General features: G+C 31.9%; 1 protein-coding gene across 1 annotated transcript; it reads right to left on the bottom strand.

The window, feature by feature from the left end:
- Positions 1-10,667: 10,667 nt before the first annotated feature.
- On the bottom strand, positions 10,668-20,279 carry LOC134722977 (uncharacterized). Its single transcript, XM_063586611.1, has 8 exons — positions 19,728-20,279; positions 17,274-17,458; positions 16,504-16,579; positions 15,339-15,684; positions 14,574-14,768; positions 13,639-13,809; positions 13,019-13,103; positions 10,668-11,717 (listed from the first exon to the last, which is right to left on the bottom strand). Exons 1-8 carry the CDS (start codon positions 20,137-20,139, stop codon positions 10,668-10,670), a joined length of 2,520 nt encoding a protein of 839 aa, XP_063442681.1. The 5' UTR covers positions 20,140-20,279.
- Between the last annotated feature and the right edge of the window lie 410 nt (positions 20,280-20,689).

Raw genomic sequence — 20,689 nt, 5'->3', positions numbered from 1 at the left:
ATAGATATATACTTATGACCTATGAATAACCCACAGACAAGGATGACCTCCATCTTCCTATATACCGATAGCCTTCAAGTTCAACTATATACTGTTTTAATATTATTAGGCAGCTTTCACTGTGGTTATACCATCATCAAATGGACATAACGGGAGGCAAATGTTTTCTACATCGTCAATTTTATTTCGGGTGACATTATTTTAAAACATTGCTTTTCTTTTAATGAGAAAAATTTGAACACGGATCTTGCATTACTTAAAAATTGTAATAGATCGACACTATATATGAGTCATTGCCTTTAAGGTTGAATTTTACCAGGTTTTTTTTACGTTTTTAGAAAAAATCTCCGAGACAAAAAAAAAACCAAACCTATCTATTGTATTGCAACAACTAGCATCAAGTCAGGATCTAAATCTATGTCAACAGAGCCAAAAAGATCTAATTCGCATTAGTGGAGTTTGATAAAATATTTACTTTTCACTCTTTGGTAGAGAGAAACTGTAAACAATTAAATCATTTACAAACAAACAACCGAAAAATAGGTCGACAAAATATGACAGAATTATCTCAGTCAAACATAAAAGATCTTATAAAATACCAGATAAAACAATTGGAGTAAGTTATGAATTGTATTCTCGTCTACACTATTGGAAAGTTGTCATTGTTGAACATGCACATGCATTCAGATGAGCCTCTAGTTCAGCTTGTGATTTACTCATTTGTGGTTGTTTTTCTGTTCTGCCTTATCTAGTTACCTAGGAAGGAAACTCATTGTGATCATTCTTTCTGGCATATCAATTACAATATATTTTATTTTGACAAAAAGCCCAAAATAAATTTTTGGTTTTCGTTCATTTTTTACATAAATAAGGCCGTTAGTTTTCTCGTTTGAATTGTTTTACATTGTCTTATCGGGGCCTTGTATAGCTGAGTATGCGGTATGGGCTTTGTTCATTGTTGAAGGCCGTACGGTGACCTATAGTTGTTAATGTTTGTGTCATTTTGGTCTTTTGTGGATAGTTGTCTCATTGGCAATCATACCACATCTTCTTTTTTATAATGTCATTTCCAATCGATATTTGATATTCTCACACACAGCATGCTGAATTAAAAGCAGTAGGTATTGGCACATGTGTACAGTGAGTGAAATTGTTCAAATTATGTTTTTTATACTTTTCTCTTGAATTTACCACTGGTTTTAGTGTTCCTGTCCCGAACATACATGGGCGCCGAATTGTCTCTTAGACATTTACATAACATCATCAAAGCAAAAGCCACTAGAAATTAGATTTTCTTGTTCAGTATTGAAACAGCTTTGTCTGTATGGCTATAAATTGATTAAAGGTTATAATTGTATAACCATTGCAAAAACAAGATTTTTTACTTTGAATTGTGGTTCTAAATTGACAGTTGTAATATTACAGCTTTTCCAAATACATATTGGTTGCACTGATTTTTGTGTCGAGTCTTCCATAATGCAGTTATATTTTTAACATATAATTCAATATGGAGATCAGTTGTTGTTCATTTACAAAATTAGATAAAGTATACAAGTTCAATAATTGAATTTGATGGTGTCTTGTGACAAGAGATCTAATTGCAGCTCATTAAGATTTTCCTAAAAGGCCTTTCACTGTAAGGACATTTTTCAACGAAAGTGTATTACGATTTACTTAATTTAGTTATACCAAACACGAATAAATGCTATTACAAAGACATCATTTGCACTATTCATTTAATAGGTGAATTTAAAAGTATATTTGATTTATAAAACTTTTAGTTTCAATCATTAAATTGTTTACAATATAAAGATCAAAATCGAATGACAGGAACTAGAACAAGATATTTAATGACCATGACACACATAAACCTATAACTGCGTAAACATTAATAAAAGAAGATGTATGTGTACGCCGATGACATAAAAACAACACAACGACACATATAAGCAACACACGTATAATCAACACACATATAATATATATACCAACTAGGTTAAACAATACTAACAGTCTTCGAATCTGTTTTTCGTGCTGATAGGTTACTTTCTCTCTGATAATACCAGCATTGTATTTTAATGACTAGCCCTCGAATTTTGGTTTGATTCGTGTTGAGGTCTTTTCTGTATAGGGTTGTACACGGGTTTTTTTTTATCATGGTATCATCTTTTCCGTCGACTGATGATTTACTCATGTCCCCTTGATATTTCTTGTCAGTGCGAAAAACAATAACTGCGGTATCTGGGTTTGAAGAAAAATGGGGTTAGTGCACGCTTTAATTATAGCATATATACTGCGGATGATCTCTCAGTAACTTCTTTTAAAACAGTGATTTTTTTAACGCATCTGTCCCATCGAACTTAAGATAAAGTATACATCAGATGCAGTAAGTTCTCACCGACTGCCTTGCATCTTGACAAACATCTGGAAATTGAAAATGATTGTCGATTGACATCTTTGACAACTTTACTTTACACCAAAAGATGATTTTAGCTTCCTTAATGTGAACTCTTCATTTCTGTATAGAAACATTCAAGCAGCGCCTGCATACACAGAATATATCTTCTAGTTCATATTCCAGAAATTATGTTTCCTAGTATGATTTTCTTGCAAGAGGGATGCTATTTTGCTCACATGAAAGCTATAAAACCAAGGTTGGCAAGAGAAATAGTAAAGTCGAATTCATCCCTTTATGAATTTACATGACGCTATCAAGAGATGACTGACCATTATGGAATAATTGTTCCAAAGACCACGAAGCATAATTATGTTCCATTTGTTTTAGCTATAATACCTTTCATTTGCGACGAATGTGAACTATCGAATTAGACTTATTACAGGGTTGGTACATGGTGAGTAGAATCTCCTTACCCCTCCGGAGCATCCGAGATCAAGTTTTTGATGGGGTTCTTGTTGCTCAGTCTTCAGTTTTCTTTGTTGTGGTTTGTGTACTGTTGGTTTTTTTTCTGATTTAGCAATGGCGTTTTCAATTTATTATCGACACAGGTATGTTAAAATACTACACTAGCTTTATATTCCGTTACCAATGATTCTTAATATAAATGAAAATGGAAGTGATTTTTTAAGCATTACTCTGAATGTTAGTGCAATAAGACATTCTAAGGTTTTTTTATGTGAACTTTTAAAATATAATTTAATTTGTGTAAAATTTCAGATTGACTCAAAAAAAAAATCACCAAAAAATACTTTTCTTTTTTTATATCATTTTCATAACATTTAATTGTTTCATGTATCTATTGATTTTGTTGTTTCTTGGATGGCCTGAAGTAAATAAACTATACTTCACGTTCGTCTTTTAGTTTAAATAGCTGGGCAGTATTAGAAATAGAATCTCCATTTCGACCGGACGAGACGTCATATTCATGCAACCTGCATAACAAACTCCAACTAAGTTCTTGTTATAATACCGTACAGGTGAAAATGGTTTTTAGGTTTTTCTGACACATCACTTCAAGCGACCAAGAAAGTGTAATAACCTCAGGAAATCATGGAAAATGCCATGGATCGTTTGACGTGTTTTGGATGTAAAAAGAACTTTCAGTTTGCGTAAAACAGATAAAAGTTTTTGTTTTTTTTGGTCAAAATTGGAATTATTACAATAGGATTACGGTTTTAAATATGCTAACTGACAAATAGTAATCTCTAATACAATAATGAGGGTAAACCTGATCTACATTATTGTAAAATTAGATAATTAGTCAACTGTGAGCGGTTTGGCTAGGAAAGTCCTTCTGGTGTAACCATTTATATTTGTTGTTGTCTTCAGTATAAAGACGGAGTTTTATATTATTTAATGGAGATACCGAATGTCATACAGAATAACTGTATTACTTAAGGAAATCTAACCATGACTATAAAAATCTCTCTTAGAGACTAAACAACATAAAACAGAATTATTCTGAAGAAAACTGATCATATAAATACCCTAAAGTGCTAATTTTATCAGTTTTAGATTATTTTGCGTGAAAGTTGATGCCCACGCTAAATGGGAACCATAATAAACAAGCTTTTTATCCATTTTCTTATTGATTCCTTCCATTCCTATGTACGGATAATATCCTTTCAATTATTCATTTTATTACTTAAGACTGAGAAATCTGCTGTATGTAGATGTATTGACCCATAATCTTTTACGTTTGTCTTTTCCATATGTTTGAAAGAATGACAGGAAATGTCTGAAAAATTTAGTAACATTTAGTTACATTAAACATTAACTGTATAATGTTGGTAGGCCAATGCTATAAATTTCCCTTAATATTCAAGTGTGGAAATAACATTTACTAGATTTTATCATCGGTACAAGGACATCTTTCATGAATATTATATGTTATTCAGGTCTCAGACAGGGTATATACTGTGACATTCCCGGCTTAGAGTTTATATCCCCTGAGCCGAAGGCGAAGGGGATATAAGCCCTAAGCCGGGAATGTCACAGTATATACCCTTTCTGAGACCTGAATTACACATATATTACGGATTACCCCTGACTTAATGTTATTTTTCAGTGCAGTTATTTGTTGAAAACACATATATATTGAAAACCCAATCTGATATGTTCAGCATACGTGAAGTATTTTCTAATTTGCTGTGAACATAATTTGATTGTGTATGTAATAATTTATAATAACACTTTTAACATGAAATTTAAGAATTAAAATTGTCAATTGCGTGAATTTGTATCAAAAATGTATTATTGACTGAAGCACGTCATTATTTTCCCTCTGTGAGCCTCTGACAGTCTGATAGCTTTTGACTACGTCACATAGTAACCGGTGTTATGATGACGTTTTTGAGGTTCCAATTGGGAATAATAACGTCGTATATACCCCGGCAGTTTCCTGAATATATACTGACATCTCTGTGTTGTTATCCAATCACAAACCTCGACACATTTGTAATCCGTAATATGAATCAACATGCAGACATATTAAACGTTCACGTATTGCACATCCAATATTTTGTGGTAATATTCTTTACAAAGCACAAAAATGTGGGTTTTCACCTCAAAAGCTTACCCAACCGACTTATTCGGAAGAATATAGTTTCGATACTGTTGTCAGGTCATTAGAAATTGCATATTTTGGTATTAATATTGATTCACTCATAGGGTCGTAAAATAAACAGATTGTTTGCACAATACGGGTTATGTTCTTCTCGTTTATTTTATGATGGTATGATACTGAACTCCTGACGGGAGGGATTGTACTTGATTTTCATATGATGAAGACATAATATTTCAATCCATTTGAATTAGGCTTGGAGCTGGCATGTCAGTAACTGCTGGTAGTACTTTGTTAATTTATGTATCATTGTCCTTTTCCTTAGTTCCTTTTTTGTTACCTTTTCTTACATTGGACTCGTACTTCTCTTAAACTGGCTTTAAATATGTGCGGAGTACTAAGTGTTTCTTAATTCTGCATTGCCTAGAGGTATAGGGGGGTAAAGATAATTTTTGCGCCTGTCCCAAGTCAGGAGCCTCTGACATTTATAAGTCGTGTTTGTTTTTTATTCATTTATTTCAATTCATTTATATGTTTTTACTGAACTAGTACACATTTTGATATAGGTGCCAGCTGAGAACCACCTCCGGAATTTTCTCAATGCGTTTAAGACCCATTAATGGTGGCTCTCTGCGGTTGTCGGCACATTGGTCGGGTTGTGTTCTCTTTGTGACATGTTCCCCATTCCCATTGTCATTTGTTTTTTAATATAAATAAAATTACACCGAGGATTAAATTTGTACATGATAATTGATATCTATATCATACCAAATACAATATGAAGCTGTTAACGTACTAATTGACTCAAACTAATAAACACATATTCAATGATTTTTATAAGTTCGGTTGGGTTTTATGGAGAAATTTATGATGAGTATTTCCAAACTGTTCTATATTTTAAACTACGATTCATAATGAATTTTCATTGACTCATGACTCAGTTTGATGCTGATCGAATTTAGGTCAAACCATGAACTGCTTTATCATTGTGATATCGTCCGTGAATTTGACACGTATTAATGGAAGATTTGACAATAATCAGATACATGAAGATCGAACTTAAAGGAAAAAGAATAAGTCATTTTATGCTCCTTAATAATTGATGCTTTCAAGCCTAGGTAATAATTCTATTACTTGTATGCAGAAAAATAAAATCAACTTTTGGTAGCACTCCACAGTAAGAAAATACAATCAAAAATGAGCCAAAAAATGTTTTATCATCTCCTATTCCTGGATTTCTAATAAATTAACCTAACTGTTTGCGTTGTACATGTGCATATGTACCTAATCAGTATCTTCCATAGATTTGATTTTCAAAAGTTAAAAGGGTGAAAAATAATTCCTTTTATGTGTATCCATGGCAACATTCTGCATTTATTTCCCATAATCTATTGCAAAAAGGGGGGAAAACATGTCACATATCCCCCCAAAATTTGGATCAAACTAGAATTTCAATGCCTTTGTGTGATACCTTTTTAGAAACTGTTTTAATAAATCTTAGTAAAGACCAAACAACAAATCGCCTCATTTTTTTCGTAAAATCTAATCATAAAAATCGTGCTACAAAAAGTTGGAAAAAACATTACAATAATTGCCGGACCAATGCATGGTATGGACATACAAATACGGACTGTCATACAGAAAACAGCATATATTACATACATTATATGATCTTGATGTTCATATAAACCCAATACGAAGGCTATTTTAATACTCAGCTATCCAAAAATGAATTTTATTGCACACTAGCTCTTATATTTGAAAAATCCACAGGGGCCAAAATGTAAAACTACACACCTAACTGTGGAGTGCTACCTTTATTAGTCAAATTTCACACTGTAAAATAAAGAGGGATAGGGTGTGGAGGGTTCCTGATCATGAATTTCCTTCGCTTAAGGGGGTAGGCCTCAGTAACCCCAAAATTTTCCCGTCGTTTAATATTTTTTAAATTTATACCAATCAATAGGTATGCCTCAATACATGTTCTGAACAAGTTTAAACAAAATTGACCGTTTAGTTCTATTTTTAGAATTGATTGAATATGGTCAATTTCGGCCATCATTTAAGCCAGTCCAAAATACCAATAGGTAAATATATTCATATATTCGAGAAAATGCACGGCCTAAATTATGACTGTTACTATTTGATTGTATTATGGTATCATATTCTAAAGTAAATATAACCTACAATAGGCATATGTGATATTTTTTAATAAAATGTAAGGTAGGAACTAACAGATACATGCAAAACTTGGGTAAGTCTCATTTGACACTTTTTATAAATAAATACATGTGGAAAAATATTTTGTCGTTTAATTTGCATATAAAACTACTGGAACACTTATCAGTCATATATTTTTCATATGACAACTTTTTATAAATTTTCACCGTTTGAAATTTTACGAAAAATTTGATCGAAGTGACCAAATGGACCCCCTAAAATAGGGTTTTTTGAAGAAAATAACCAAAATTGACATCTATAAACCCTCATAGCCATAATTTATGGTATAACAGTTCAAGATGTTGCTTAACACAATGAATATATATATAAGATAATTCCGTTGTTCATTTCAAATAGTAGTTATCTTCAACATGCGGACCCCGGACGTAGAAAAAAAGGGGGAGGGTGCCAAGAAAGAAGCGTCTTGAGTGGAAGTTTGATTAAATCTATGCATTTACCGTATAAGTTACTCCATAAGTGAGTTTGTTTGTGACACATCCTTCTTCCACTTATGTATTAACTAAGTTACATAGGCCCAAACATAAATAGTGTAAAATTTCGTTTCATCACAATGACATTGGTTTCATTCCCCTGCACTACAACCGCTCCGTCATATTTTTTTACTTGTGTACACCAACAAGGACCCAATCCTTCACTTTCAAAATACTTTCTGTGTGCTAATGTGAGTAAATTGTTAGCTTTAGCTAGTATTTTGATAGTAGTTGAGATATTACCCACAAGAGCACAACCTGCAATAGGCCGATAATTGCTAGGACTTGAACAGTTTTGAATCTGAAGACTTCAGATTTTGATCCGACTTTTCAGAGTTGCATCCATATGATGATCATAAGATTTTGGTAAGACTGCTGAATTTGTAATCCATTATATCATATTTTTCAAGTCTGCATGTCCCTTTCTGCATTATTCAAATCTGCAACCTGTCTGCTCAAGATGGGGCAAAAAAGGGGGGGGGGGGGGGGTAGGGAGGCTTCAATACTCAATTGATAGGTGTCGCTGTGTTTCTTTTACCCCATCCTTTTCATAAAATTTAGGTTAACAAAAATGTAAACCTTTTCATGTATGCATGTATTGCCTAGGTAAAATGTTACCTTTTCCCATATTGTTTGACTATCCTGTGATGTATAATGTCATGAATGTAGTACATGTAGAAGAGGAAAACCAAAAATGTCAAAAATTGGTTGATAACAACATGAACACCAATAAAGACAAAGTTATGAAAACTGATTTACCTTACCATATATTTCTGATAGTTTTCTCAACTTATTCACATATTTTCAGACTTGAAAAGGTGACCTATTCCAGGGGCACGTCCTATCACTTTCCCGATTGAATGGTTTTTCACTAGTAATTTTGGGGTCCTTTATAGCTTGTTGTTCGGTGTGAACCAAGGCTTGGTGTTGAAGGCCATACATTACTATATGGTTTACTTTTTTAAATTGTTATTTCGATGGTGAGTTGTCTCATTGGCCCTCACACCACATCTTTCTTTACCCATGGTATATAGAAAGTGATCCCAAGCCTGTCTGCACGAGATCTGATCTAAATGTGTCACTTACCAAGAGAAAAATAAAAATATTTCACTACTTTTTTATATGCAGTTTGAACATGTTGAAAGTTCTCATTATCTCAGTAGAATTAGTATATATGTTTCAAATATAACAGTTTGTTATAATAACAATATACTCTTTAGTTCCAGCAGGGTGCAACAACAGCATACAAAGGGTAAACAAATGCTGTCTAGTCGTTGCCATCCAATATATTTAGTTTTTGGGATTTTTTTTGAAACTGCAGTACAAATGTAAGATATCAACATTGATCAATCAAATTTTTGTTTTCACGGAGTTCTTTGAGTAACTGAAACATGAAAAAATGTGAAGCACACTATATATTTAATCCTTTAAACAGTGTTTGTGTTTAAAGAGAAAAAGTCAAGAAAACATAACTGAATATACTAATGATATAATTCACCAAAAACCCAAACAACATACATACTCATCAAACACCAGTTTTTAAAATAAAATTTCCAATTCTCCCCACACTATATATGATTTGCAGCAGGTCAAGTTTACGAGCTTATTCCATCTACGCCAGGGACTTACAACCTTACGACTTTTCAAGGTGCGCCAGAGGGTTGCATCCTGTTCTGCAAATCATGTTCTGCTAAAATTAAATGCATGTATTTGATAAAGCCAAAATGAAATTTAAAAAAATAGAATTCCTAAGTTAGTATGTATGCCATTTGAGAAGGTATAATTTTATTATTTATCATAAAAAAAATATGATTGAATGAACATTATTACAAAACTAACTGACAGTAAATTGAGTTCATATCTATCATCAAATCACATTGGCATACAATATAGTAATTTCATATTTATTACAAAACATAAAAAACTCAAACTTCTTGAAATGATTCCAATGTGAAAGTTCATGCTTGCTTGCCTAAAATTGGTTTGTTAAAAGGACTTTATAAATATTTTGCCACACACCTTTAGAAGTAGTTTTTAAAAAGTTATCACTTTGCAGTAAAGATATATATACCTGTACATACATGCATAGACTTTCCAAAAAAGATGAAACAAGAATGTGTCCACAGTACACGGATGCCCCACTCGCACTATCATTTTCTATGTTTAGTGGACCATGAAATTGGAATAAATTCTCTAATTTGGCATTAAAATTAGAATGATCTTATCATAGGGAACATGTATACTACATTTCAAGTTGATTGGACTTCAACTTCATCAAAAACTACCTTGACCAAAAAACTTTAATTGAAATTTGCACTATCATTTTCCATGTTCAGTGAACCGTAAAATTGGGGTCAAAACTCTAATTAGACATTACAATTAGAAAGATCATATCATATGGGACATGTATACTAAGTTTCAAGTGGATTGGACTTCAACTTCATACAAAAACTACCTTCACCAAAATCTTTAACCTGAAGCGGGACAGACAGACTAACAAACGAATGAACCGAGGGACTAACAGACTTACAGACCAGAAAACATAATGCCCCTCTACTATTGTAGGTGGGGCATACAAATCTTACTGTATTAATGGTGTCCTATCACAATGAATTCTAGTTCTGAGGTTTCCAAATTAGCTGTATAGAAAACTTAATGTGAATATTTCTCAGATAGATCTTTTTGTTTTGAAATATGTATGCTACAAATTTAAGTGCAGTTACTACAAATGTAGTTTATAAAAAAGATTAATCAAGTAAGATATTTAGCTCATAGAAAAGAATAACCAATATATCTTTTCAAGACAAAACACAATATAAATTGATACATTATAAACCTGATGGTGTACATTATGACAAGTTCAAACATTCTGTGCATATTAATCTGATAACAGCATTCCTGTAACAAAAACTTCTTTCGTCATGACTATTGAAATTTACTGTTCAGTTGCAAAAGCAGAAACAAATATAGAGGCAGTTTTGGTAGGAATGTTGAACTCTTGAAACAATAATTTAATTCCGTTTGCATCTCTACTGTTAGCTATCTGTAAGTGGGATAAAGATATTCCATTCTTTGCAAGTCTCATACAAGTATCTCTGCTCACAGTTTTGTTTTGCACTAAACTGTCATAAGTAGATTTGCAACTGCAATAGTAAATGCTATGTAGATCGATATGTTTACAGTTATTCTTCATTTTTTGGTGAAATAAATGTTGAAGGGACTGTACATCTTCTATGGCATTGTGTGCACTGTATTCCATACCAACATACTTTAAAATAAGAGTTGATTGTTTGTAATTGTCTACTTCATTTCGGGGGAAAATCCTTTTTGCTAATTTAAGTGTGTCAAGAAATCCTGAAGTTACATTACAAAATGAAGAAAATAAATTGAATTCCTTCAATTTGTTTGACAAAATTGCCATGTCAAAATTACATATGTTATGTCCAACAAGGATTGGATTTGAAATTGTTTTTAAAAATTCAATAAAATCTAATAATGATTCATATTGGGATTTAGTATCCACTTCTTTTCCGTGCACATACATTTTATTTTTAGCCAGACAGCAGGTTATTCCGGTTACTTTTGAGGCTTCAAATGAAATATCGCATCTAGGTAAAACGTAAGATTGATATAATTTCTTATCATGTACAGCTGCTATCTGAGTAATATCACTTACTCTACTTAAACCTGTGGTTTCAAGATCAAAAAATGTGAAGGATTCTGTGCCGTCCAATTTCAAAGGCGATGGTATAGTAATGGCCTCAGTATCTGATAAACCTATTGTTGCAACTTCAGATTGATATGAAACCGGTTCATGAATATTTAGTCGCCTTTCTTTCTTATTCCTTTTTTTCTTTAGTTCAGTCCGTTTTTTCTTGAACTCACGACTTTGCCTCTTAATCTTTCTCTTGAGTTTTTCTGAATCAAGTTTCTTTGCAATACTTTTTGTATATTCTCCAGGTGAAAGAAGTGCAGCTTCATTCATCTGAAATATTATGATGTAAGAATTACAGATTAAAATTTTTATAACTGACACATTTGTATGTCATGTATGTGAGGCAAATGTAATGATTAAATTAAAACTGATGCAAACAAAGCAAAAAATATTATGTAGTAAATATTTTAAAGGTTAACCTCAAAAAGTCGCAGTTAGTAAGAATCATATGCTTATACAAAAGCAAAAAGTTTGCTGCATGGTATCCCTGGGGGCTACTGACTAACCTTTAAGTATAACTATGCCAAATGAAACCCTGTTCTAACTTAGAAACATTGAAAAACATACCCTGTTCTAGACCCGCTCAAAAAATGTATACCCTGTTCTAGACCGGCTCAAAAAATGTATAACCTGTTCTAGACAGGCTCAAAAAATGTATACCCTGTTCTAGACCCGCTCAAAAAATGTATACCCTGTTCTAGACACATTTTTTTACTACAATCATACAATTCAACAAGGATTAAGAATAAAGCAAAAAAAAAAAAAATTCTAATCAACTCCTTTTGCTCCATAAAAAGTTAAATAAATGGTCATGTTCTAGACAAATACTTTGTTTAAAAAAGATCCTGTTCTCACCAGCAGGGCATGAAAAAGATACCCTGTTCTAACCAGCTGGACACGAAAAAGAAGACCCTGTTCTAACCAGCCGGGCATGAAAAAGGGACCCTATTTTGGGGCACACTCATACCCCTAAAAATAAAGGAAATAACCATTTCAATTGTAGTAATGCTGATGTAAAACTTTATGAAAATAATTTAATTTTGAATGTAACATGTCTTCTGATCAGTTGACGTTATTTTTTTATGAGCCCATAGACATAATTTAGTCATGTGACCATGACATCATCAATGTTTTTTTATGGTTTTCTACGGTTTAAAATGGAATTTAGAATTAAATTATAAGAAATGACTGTAATATTTTTTCTGTCTATTCAAAATAACATAAAAAATTTGGTGCACACTGTTAAATAACCTGCTATGCGCGTTATTTAGTGTGCATCAAATTTTTTATGCTATATTTTCTTCATAGACAGAAAAAATATTACAGTCATTCCTCAAATAAATTGTAAATGATTATGTATAAAAAAAAAATTGTAAAAACAAAATGTGGTATGATTGTCAATAAGACAATATATTGCTAAATTTTATACAAAGTGGATTCAAGTCATTACAGGCATTTTTACAGTTGTCAACAATGAGGATACCAAAACTGTATAGTCGGCTACAAAAGGTAGCAATGGCTTTTCTTAGATTTATCAAGAATTATGAAAACCTACAAAAATTCACATTTACCTGTTCTAAGTAATTGTAACCTTCATTCTTTTGAAGCACAGCTGATGACACTCTACTTGCCAGGGATTGTGAACCACCATAGTGTCTGAAATATAAAAACATGTGTCACTCACATGATATTTTTCATTTACAATTGATACATCCAATAATACAGCCGTTATACTTTTGCTATAGTTTTAGAAATTAAAAGTAAAAAATAGCATTTTTTCCCAATGTTTTATTTTTAGCCATGTCTGCCATTTTGGTTTGCAGGCAGGGTCAATGGATATATTTTAAAAATCTAAATACTCTAATGATTATTTGTGGCCAAGTTTTCGTTAAATTTGTCTCAGTTGTTTCAGGAGAAGGCATTTGTAAAAGTTTTAATTTTTTTTTACAAGAAATGGTTAACTTTGACCATGTGCATTTTTGTAACGGCGACTTATTTTTAAATCTCACTTTGCTAACATATATTGCTGTTTACAAATTATCACTATCTATAATAATATTCAAAATAATAACAGAAAAAAAAATCCTTAAAATTTCTTATTCAGGAGCAACCCTAATAATAGTTCTGGCCATAATAAAAACATGTGTTATTTCTATTTTTAACTTAACAATATTATAGAAACTTTACTCACTTGGATTTTGGAGCTTTCGTTGCTACAGAATGGTTGAAGCTCTCATTAGCCTGTGTGGATCCTAAATTTCTGAGTGAAGATGCTTTGCTCTTATATTTCTCTATAAGATTCTCTAAATCTCTCCTCAAATCTTCACTTATCAGAGGCTTTCCATTAGGAAGACTTTTATATCTAAATAAACAAAATTTCTTTAAATCTTAAGGTAATTTAATCAAGCTAAACTATTACACAAGTATTACTAATGTGTTCAATATGGTTGGTATTGACATGAATGTATGTAAAATTTGTATTGCATAAGGATATATAGCTGCTTATAGTTTGTAATAACAGATTAAGATGACATATGTCATTTAGCTGAATATGATTATTATTTTTTTACATTTATGACTAGGTAAAAATGTGTATAGGCCCTGTGTCAAAGACCATACTTTTACAGATTATGTTTTTTTTCTCCAATTTGTTATTGGATGGGGAGTTGTCTCATTGACACTCATACCACATCTTCTTATATCTTATATACAATAAATGTTTACATATTTAATAATGTTAGCATTTGTTTGTACAGTTGAACTATAATTATTTTTTTTAAAGTTATTTTTATATGAACTAGTTTTTTTGTTTTTTTTTAATTTTCATTACAATTAAAAATTTGCAAAAATTAAATGACCTAACTGCTAGCAGAAAACCTCAAGTACAAGGGGGGTGTTCCGGGGGTTGGACCCCCTTTTTTTGGAAGATCAAAGCATTTGAATGGGGACATATACTTGGAAGCCCCCTTTACTCTGGGTTGGGAACCCCTCATTTTTAAAATGGCTGGATCCACGCCTGAAAATATAAAGGTTTTCAGGTAAAAAAGTGATGTGGTTAGATGTGAATAAGACAGCAATGTTACAATATAAAAAGAACCATAAAAAATCATCATGAGTCATGCATACTTGAAAGATATAGGATCATCTTTAAATGTACACCAGTCTACTGCACCACACAATTCATGATCTCCAAAGACATGGGGAACAATTCTGGAAAGACCCTCATCAATTTCAAGTTCACTACTGCTGTTCTGTGTTATAGCATACATGAAACATCTGTTCAAATAGGGAATTACCTCTCCTGGCTTCAGCTCCTTGTGCCTACAAAATCATATAATTTATCATTACATCAGTTGTAACTTAAAATCAGGGTGTTTAATGAATAATTAAATTAAAGTTAGTTTGACTAAAACTGCACAGGGATGAAGATCTCTTTTTTATCTAATATTGATTGATTGAACCTAAATAGAACCCCTTTTTTCTCCGAGGAAGAATTTGGTTGATTATATAGGAAATCACTGTTGGTGACCAGAGTGTCCCCTCTAAGGCAGTCAGTGGTCCCCTACCTATGCAAATTTCTGGATCCACCACTGGCCCACTGAAATGCCAATCCAGTGAACAATAAATGTTGTAATTTGATTTGCTCAACATAGGTGAGGGTGTTAATGAGGGCTTATAGAATAGAAAATTATGGGCAACAAATAAAGAATAGAGAGGAATGGACAAAATAATAAAGATTAGGGAATAATGAGGTGCTGAAAATTAAAGATCAGATAATAGAGAAAATTGCATAAAAAAAAGAATACAGAATTGAAGGATCCCCTTTTAGATCCTCATAGCTAAGACAAGAGCCCAAAAAACCAATATGACTGAAAACATAACTTTCATTACCTTTTAGACAATTCAATCAGTGATTTTGTTATTCCCTTTGTAGTGTGATTTTGGTCGTCCTTTTTCTTCAAGTTTTCAAAGTCCAGTTTCAGTTTTAACATGGTAGTAGAATCATTGTCAGCATGAATTACATCAATCGGGCATTCATTATCATTCATCTTATGTGCCATGGAAACAGCCATATCTGGTTCCATAGACTTGCTAGACCCATACCAATTTCTACAGCAGTCATGACTTGGAACTGTGTCTTTCTTTCCCTCATGATGCTCACAAAATTTACAACTTTTACTTCTGATATCATAACAGGTCACTTTCCCTGTTTGCTTTCCTATCATTGAAGCATGTCCTGTAATTCAATTTGAAATTACATAGTTTGGTAGAAATTTTATTTGTTTGAAATAGACTAAATATTTATTTAAAATATGAATAGAAAATCATGTAGGATTGGATCAGTCAGCCAGAAAGAATAAAACTCAATAAATCTAAAATAGAAACTGTATACATGTATATATACTTAGTACTTCTATGAAGTATAGAAATTCTCTATAACAGTAGAAATATTTGTCAACATGAATCAATAGTCTAAATTTGTATATAACATCTGATTCTGTATTAAATATTGTGAACTTGAATCTAAATGCATCTAAGCTAGCAGGTCTACAAATGTTCATTCATTACATTATTTTTAGGTTGACCAGCTGGTAGTACATTGTACTACTAGTATACTGATATATAAGTGAGAATCTCATACATAAAACATATATATATATATTGTATGTCATATAATGTGAAATATTGAATGAACATGTAGTTTGTTGTATATCCATCAGGGGCGGATACAGCCATTTAAAAAAAGGGGGGGGGATTGGTTCCAACCCCTGGATACCCCAGTGTCCATTAATAATTGAAATTTATATATATACTATACATCTTCCTATATCTATATAGTATTTGTATCGGATTGTGATAACAGGTTTTGATCTTTTTAGACAATTTCACCAATTAAATTGTACCAACAAATATAAATAATGCAAAGTTAAATAAAGTGAAAACTTTTTTCTTATTTATCCATCATTGCCATGGCGTAGTCAGTTTATCTTTGATCTATGGGTTTTAATGTCCCCCTCTGGTATCTTTCATCCCTCTTTTACAAAGTCAAGTTTACCTGTTAAGCTATTGTAATTAAATCCGGATCCCCGTTTCTGCCAACCTGCATCAAAACTGACCTCAAGCTCCAACTCCTAAAATTCATGATTTTTTTTAAATTAGTCATTGCAATAAGGTAGTTAACAAATTGTTTAAATTTCTTAGATTTATATTGTTCATTTTAGCTTCATATAAAAGAATTATAAAAAAAAAAAAAACAGTCAAAAATTTACAAATTTTATTATTCCTTTTGAAATAAATTTATTGATCTGTTTCAGCCCAATATTTAACATATATATATATATATTTATATATAGAAGTCTAAAAAAAAAGATCAACCAGTAAATTTTCTGAATTGTACCAGATCCTCTAGAATAGACGATGCTATGCAGATAAGGAAAAAAATTATAAGTTTATATTTTTTGTGTACAAGATGTAAGTTTGTCAGGTCCCTCCCACTGAAGAAACAACGCATTGAATGTCTAGAAAAATATTCTTCAGTATTTTATATATATATATAATTGAATAAATAAATCTTGAATAGTATTACATTTGTTATTTCAGTGTCTTTAATAGCAGACTTTGCAGTATAGGCTTTGCTCATTGTTTAAGGCCGTAGGGTGACCTGTGGTTGATAATTCCTGTGTAATTTGGTATTCTGTGGAGAGATGTCTCATTGGCTACAACTTTTTCTTATTTTGAAATTATGTATAAGTCAGCTTTGAAAGAGGTCCAGCAGTAGATTAAAATGTAAAGTCAAATTTATTATAATATGATATGTAGTATTACCTTATCTGCAGAAATTTCCTTTTCCAGTTGTTGGGCATTCTTACATGATTCTTCAGCAGCAGACACAAAGATTTTTCCAATTTTCTTCTCATGTTTTTGGAAGCAAGATTTACTCATCACTGGCAAGTTACACTCTGTCAGAAAGTTTCTTATTTGTGCATATCCTAGGCCAGCATGTATCATTCCTACATGAAAGAAAACATTTTATGAAACAAAAATTACATTTAAATTGGTGTTAGCTTATTGACATGAGTTATTTCATAACATAAATAGAAGGAAATTCATTTTGAATTAATAGTACAAAATGTATATGATTACCGGTACATATAACTCTTTGTTTTGTACAAAATGTAAAATTGAGAAAGGAAGTTGGGAATGTATTAAAGCCCCACCATAGAGCAGACAAGAGCCGAAGGCCACCAATGATTCTTCAATGTAGTGAGAAGCTCCTGTACCCGGAGGCGTCCTTCAGCTGGCCCCTAAACAAATATGTACATGTATACTAGTTCAGTAACAATGGAATTTCATACATAAGTTTGAATTCCTATATTTTACAATTATTGTAATTTCTTGACATTTTAGATTATAGATGACTATGTGTTATGGGTTTTGTTCATTGTTGAAGGCTGTTCAGTGACCCACAGCGGCTAACTTTTACATCCTTTGGTCTTTGATTGAAAGTTATCTTTTAGGCAATCATACCACATTTTCTAATTTTTATAATTATTCTCATAAGACTAGCAATAAGTACAATAGCATTTAGTGGCAGATCCAGAACTTTATGCAAGAGGGGGGGGGGGGGGGGGGGGGGGGGGGCTGACTTACATAAGGGGACCACTCCAGTCACACTTCAGTGCTCCTCTATATTATCAACCAAATTTTTTCCCATGTAAGGCCTCCCCCCCTTCTGAATCCTCATTTGGCATTTCATTGATAATACCAATTAATTTGATACAAATTAAATGAGAACATCTATATCAACGCAAGAATAAATACAAATATTTGTATAATATAAATGTGTTTCCAAATTTTACATGATTAAGTTTTTGGTGTCAAAACTATCAGAAAATGACATAGTTTTATTTCAGAAGCTGCTCATTGTTGAAGGCTGTACGGTTACCTATAGTTTTTAATGTTTGTCGTCATTTTGGTCTTTTGTGGATAGTTGTCTCATGGGCAATAATACCACATCTTCTATTTTATATGTATACAATGTTTATGAATTTGATATGATATATATATATATATATATGTTTGTATGTTTTGTATTGCTTGGTGTCAATCCGGTAATTTTAAATTTCAAACAAATAAAAATTACTTACTAATTACTTAGGGATGAAAAAAAACTATGTAAATTAAGTTTTTCATCCTACATTTAACTTTTGATGTGGTCCTTTACATGTACTAACTGTTTGCAACATTAAACCTTGATTAGATATTTTGTCATACATAATATATATTTATTTATGTGATGTAATATCATGTTAATGTGGGGGAAGACATCATTATACTTGTATTGATTTTCCTGATTTAATAAAAACTTAGAAACTTGAACAAAATAAAAGGAAAAGTTTTAAAGAGTATTAAAAGAAAACTGGCAGTAACATATTTCAAAAAATGTTGAAACTGGCCTGAGACTACTATAAATAGTAGTATAAGAACTGGCACATAAATTTTGGTAAGCTTTGAAACTTTTGAAACTTTGAAAATAAAATTCATTTTCAAACTTTTCAAACTTTAAAAATAAAATTCCTTGTAGTTTCACCTTTTTCATTTTACATATAACTAGAGTTATGTTATGATGTTACACAATTTAAACAGCTAACTAGGGATTAAATTTAAGAATGGCTAGACATATATAATAATGACAAATGGAAGTTTTTTTAAACAACCTTCATTGGCTTACTCAGTAATAAAATTACCTTATTTGACAAAGGAAATTTATAACTTTTTCATTTATGTAAACAATATACTGCACATTAATAACATTCATTGCAATTATTAATTTAAATATAAACTTTGAACAATCATTTTATCTTTTTGATACTTGAAAATATCTTTTCTTATAGATAACCTATTGTAAAAGACTTTTTTGAAACGAAACATAATTTGGAGGACAATTTCAAATGGGAAAAAATCAGGGGAAGTAACTATACACACAATTATGTATTTAAAATTTATAGAAGTCAATCTCATCTTCTCTAAAATATTATCTACAGATACAATCTGCAGATATGTATGCAACATTTTTCTACTTTTGTGGGGTGAAATAGGAAATGTACACGATAATGTACAAGAGTTGTATTAAATGTAATAAACAGATAGCGATAAAACGGGAAAAAAGGTGTGCTTATCGTAGTACGCTGTTTACATGCATTGGGGGTATGTCCTTTATCTGTACAAAAATAGAAATAAGTTTTGATTAAAAAAGTATTGATATATTTAATTATCTACCTATAACTATCTTGGCAGTGATATTGAATGATCCAGTTGGACCGACTTTTCCAGTTGGCACATCTGTCACTGTTCGGCATTCTTGGTTGGTGCACATTATGTGGAGATAACTGCCAAATCCTGTTGTTCTTTCATGGATGGTATCATGCAGGTGCAAAGGAACATTGCACCTACAACAGTACATCTTTTCCGCCAGGACACCCAATTCTACGATGCGTCTGCCAACTTGCCAATCATTGTCTATCACCATTCCTTCGATTTCATCCTCCACTTCCTCTTCAGCCCCGATATCGATGTAATTATGTTTTACATAAGTATGGTCATTAGTGTTTTGTAAGTTTATAGACCTGTTTAAATTTTTAAAAAAGTTCGAGCGTTTAGATTTTATTTTCGATTGGAACAAACCTCTCATTGTTGTTAATCAGCGTCTGTCACAGTATCCAAGGTAAACGATCTGTGTACACAGATGCTTGAAATTAAGGGCCGTAATAAAACGCATCAATGACACCAAGTGTATGTGTACGAGTTATTCCCCTTACCCCAGGTCTACCACCTTAAAAACATGAATCTTGAGGTCCCGAATGTAAAGAAATTAAAATCTTGACATCCCGAAATTCGTACAAAGAATTGTCAGATCCCGAAAGGAACAATCCCGAAATTTCTACCCGATGTCCCGATACCCCCCCCCCCCCAATTTACTTTCACCGAGATGACCATTCAAATGCATCATGCATGTGTGTACATTCAAATCATTATTTATCAAAATTAACATTCATCCTATTATTTATTTAAGGATTTAGTATTATTTCCGTTCTTACAAATCGGGATGTCATAATCATGATAAGGTAATTCAAAAATTAATCTTGAATTAAACGATGCTTGTTTGATATCGAGTTTGGCATTATGTGACTATAAATTCGAAATATTTTTTGCATCCACTCTCACTTTGAATTGTTTGAATT

This window comes from Mytilus trossulus, chromosome 6, assembly GCF_036588685.1.
Source record: "Mytilus trossulus isolate FHL-02 chromosome 6, PNRI_Mtr1.1.1.hap1, whole genome shotgun sequence".
Classification (NCBI taxonomy): domain Eukaryota; kingdom Metazoa; phylum Mollusca; class Bivalvia; order Mytilida; family Mytilidae; genus Mytilus; species Mytilus trossulus.
This window is presented reverse-complemented; position numbering and strand designations above follow the sequence as displayed.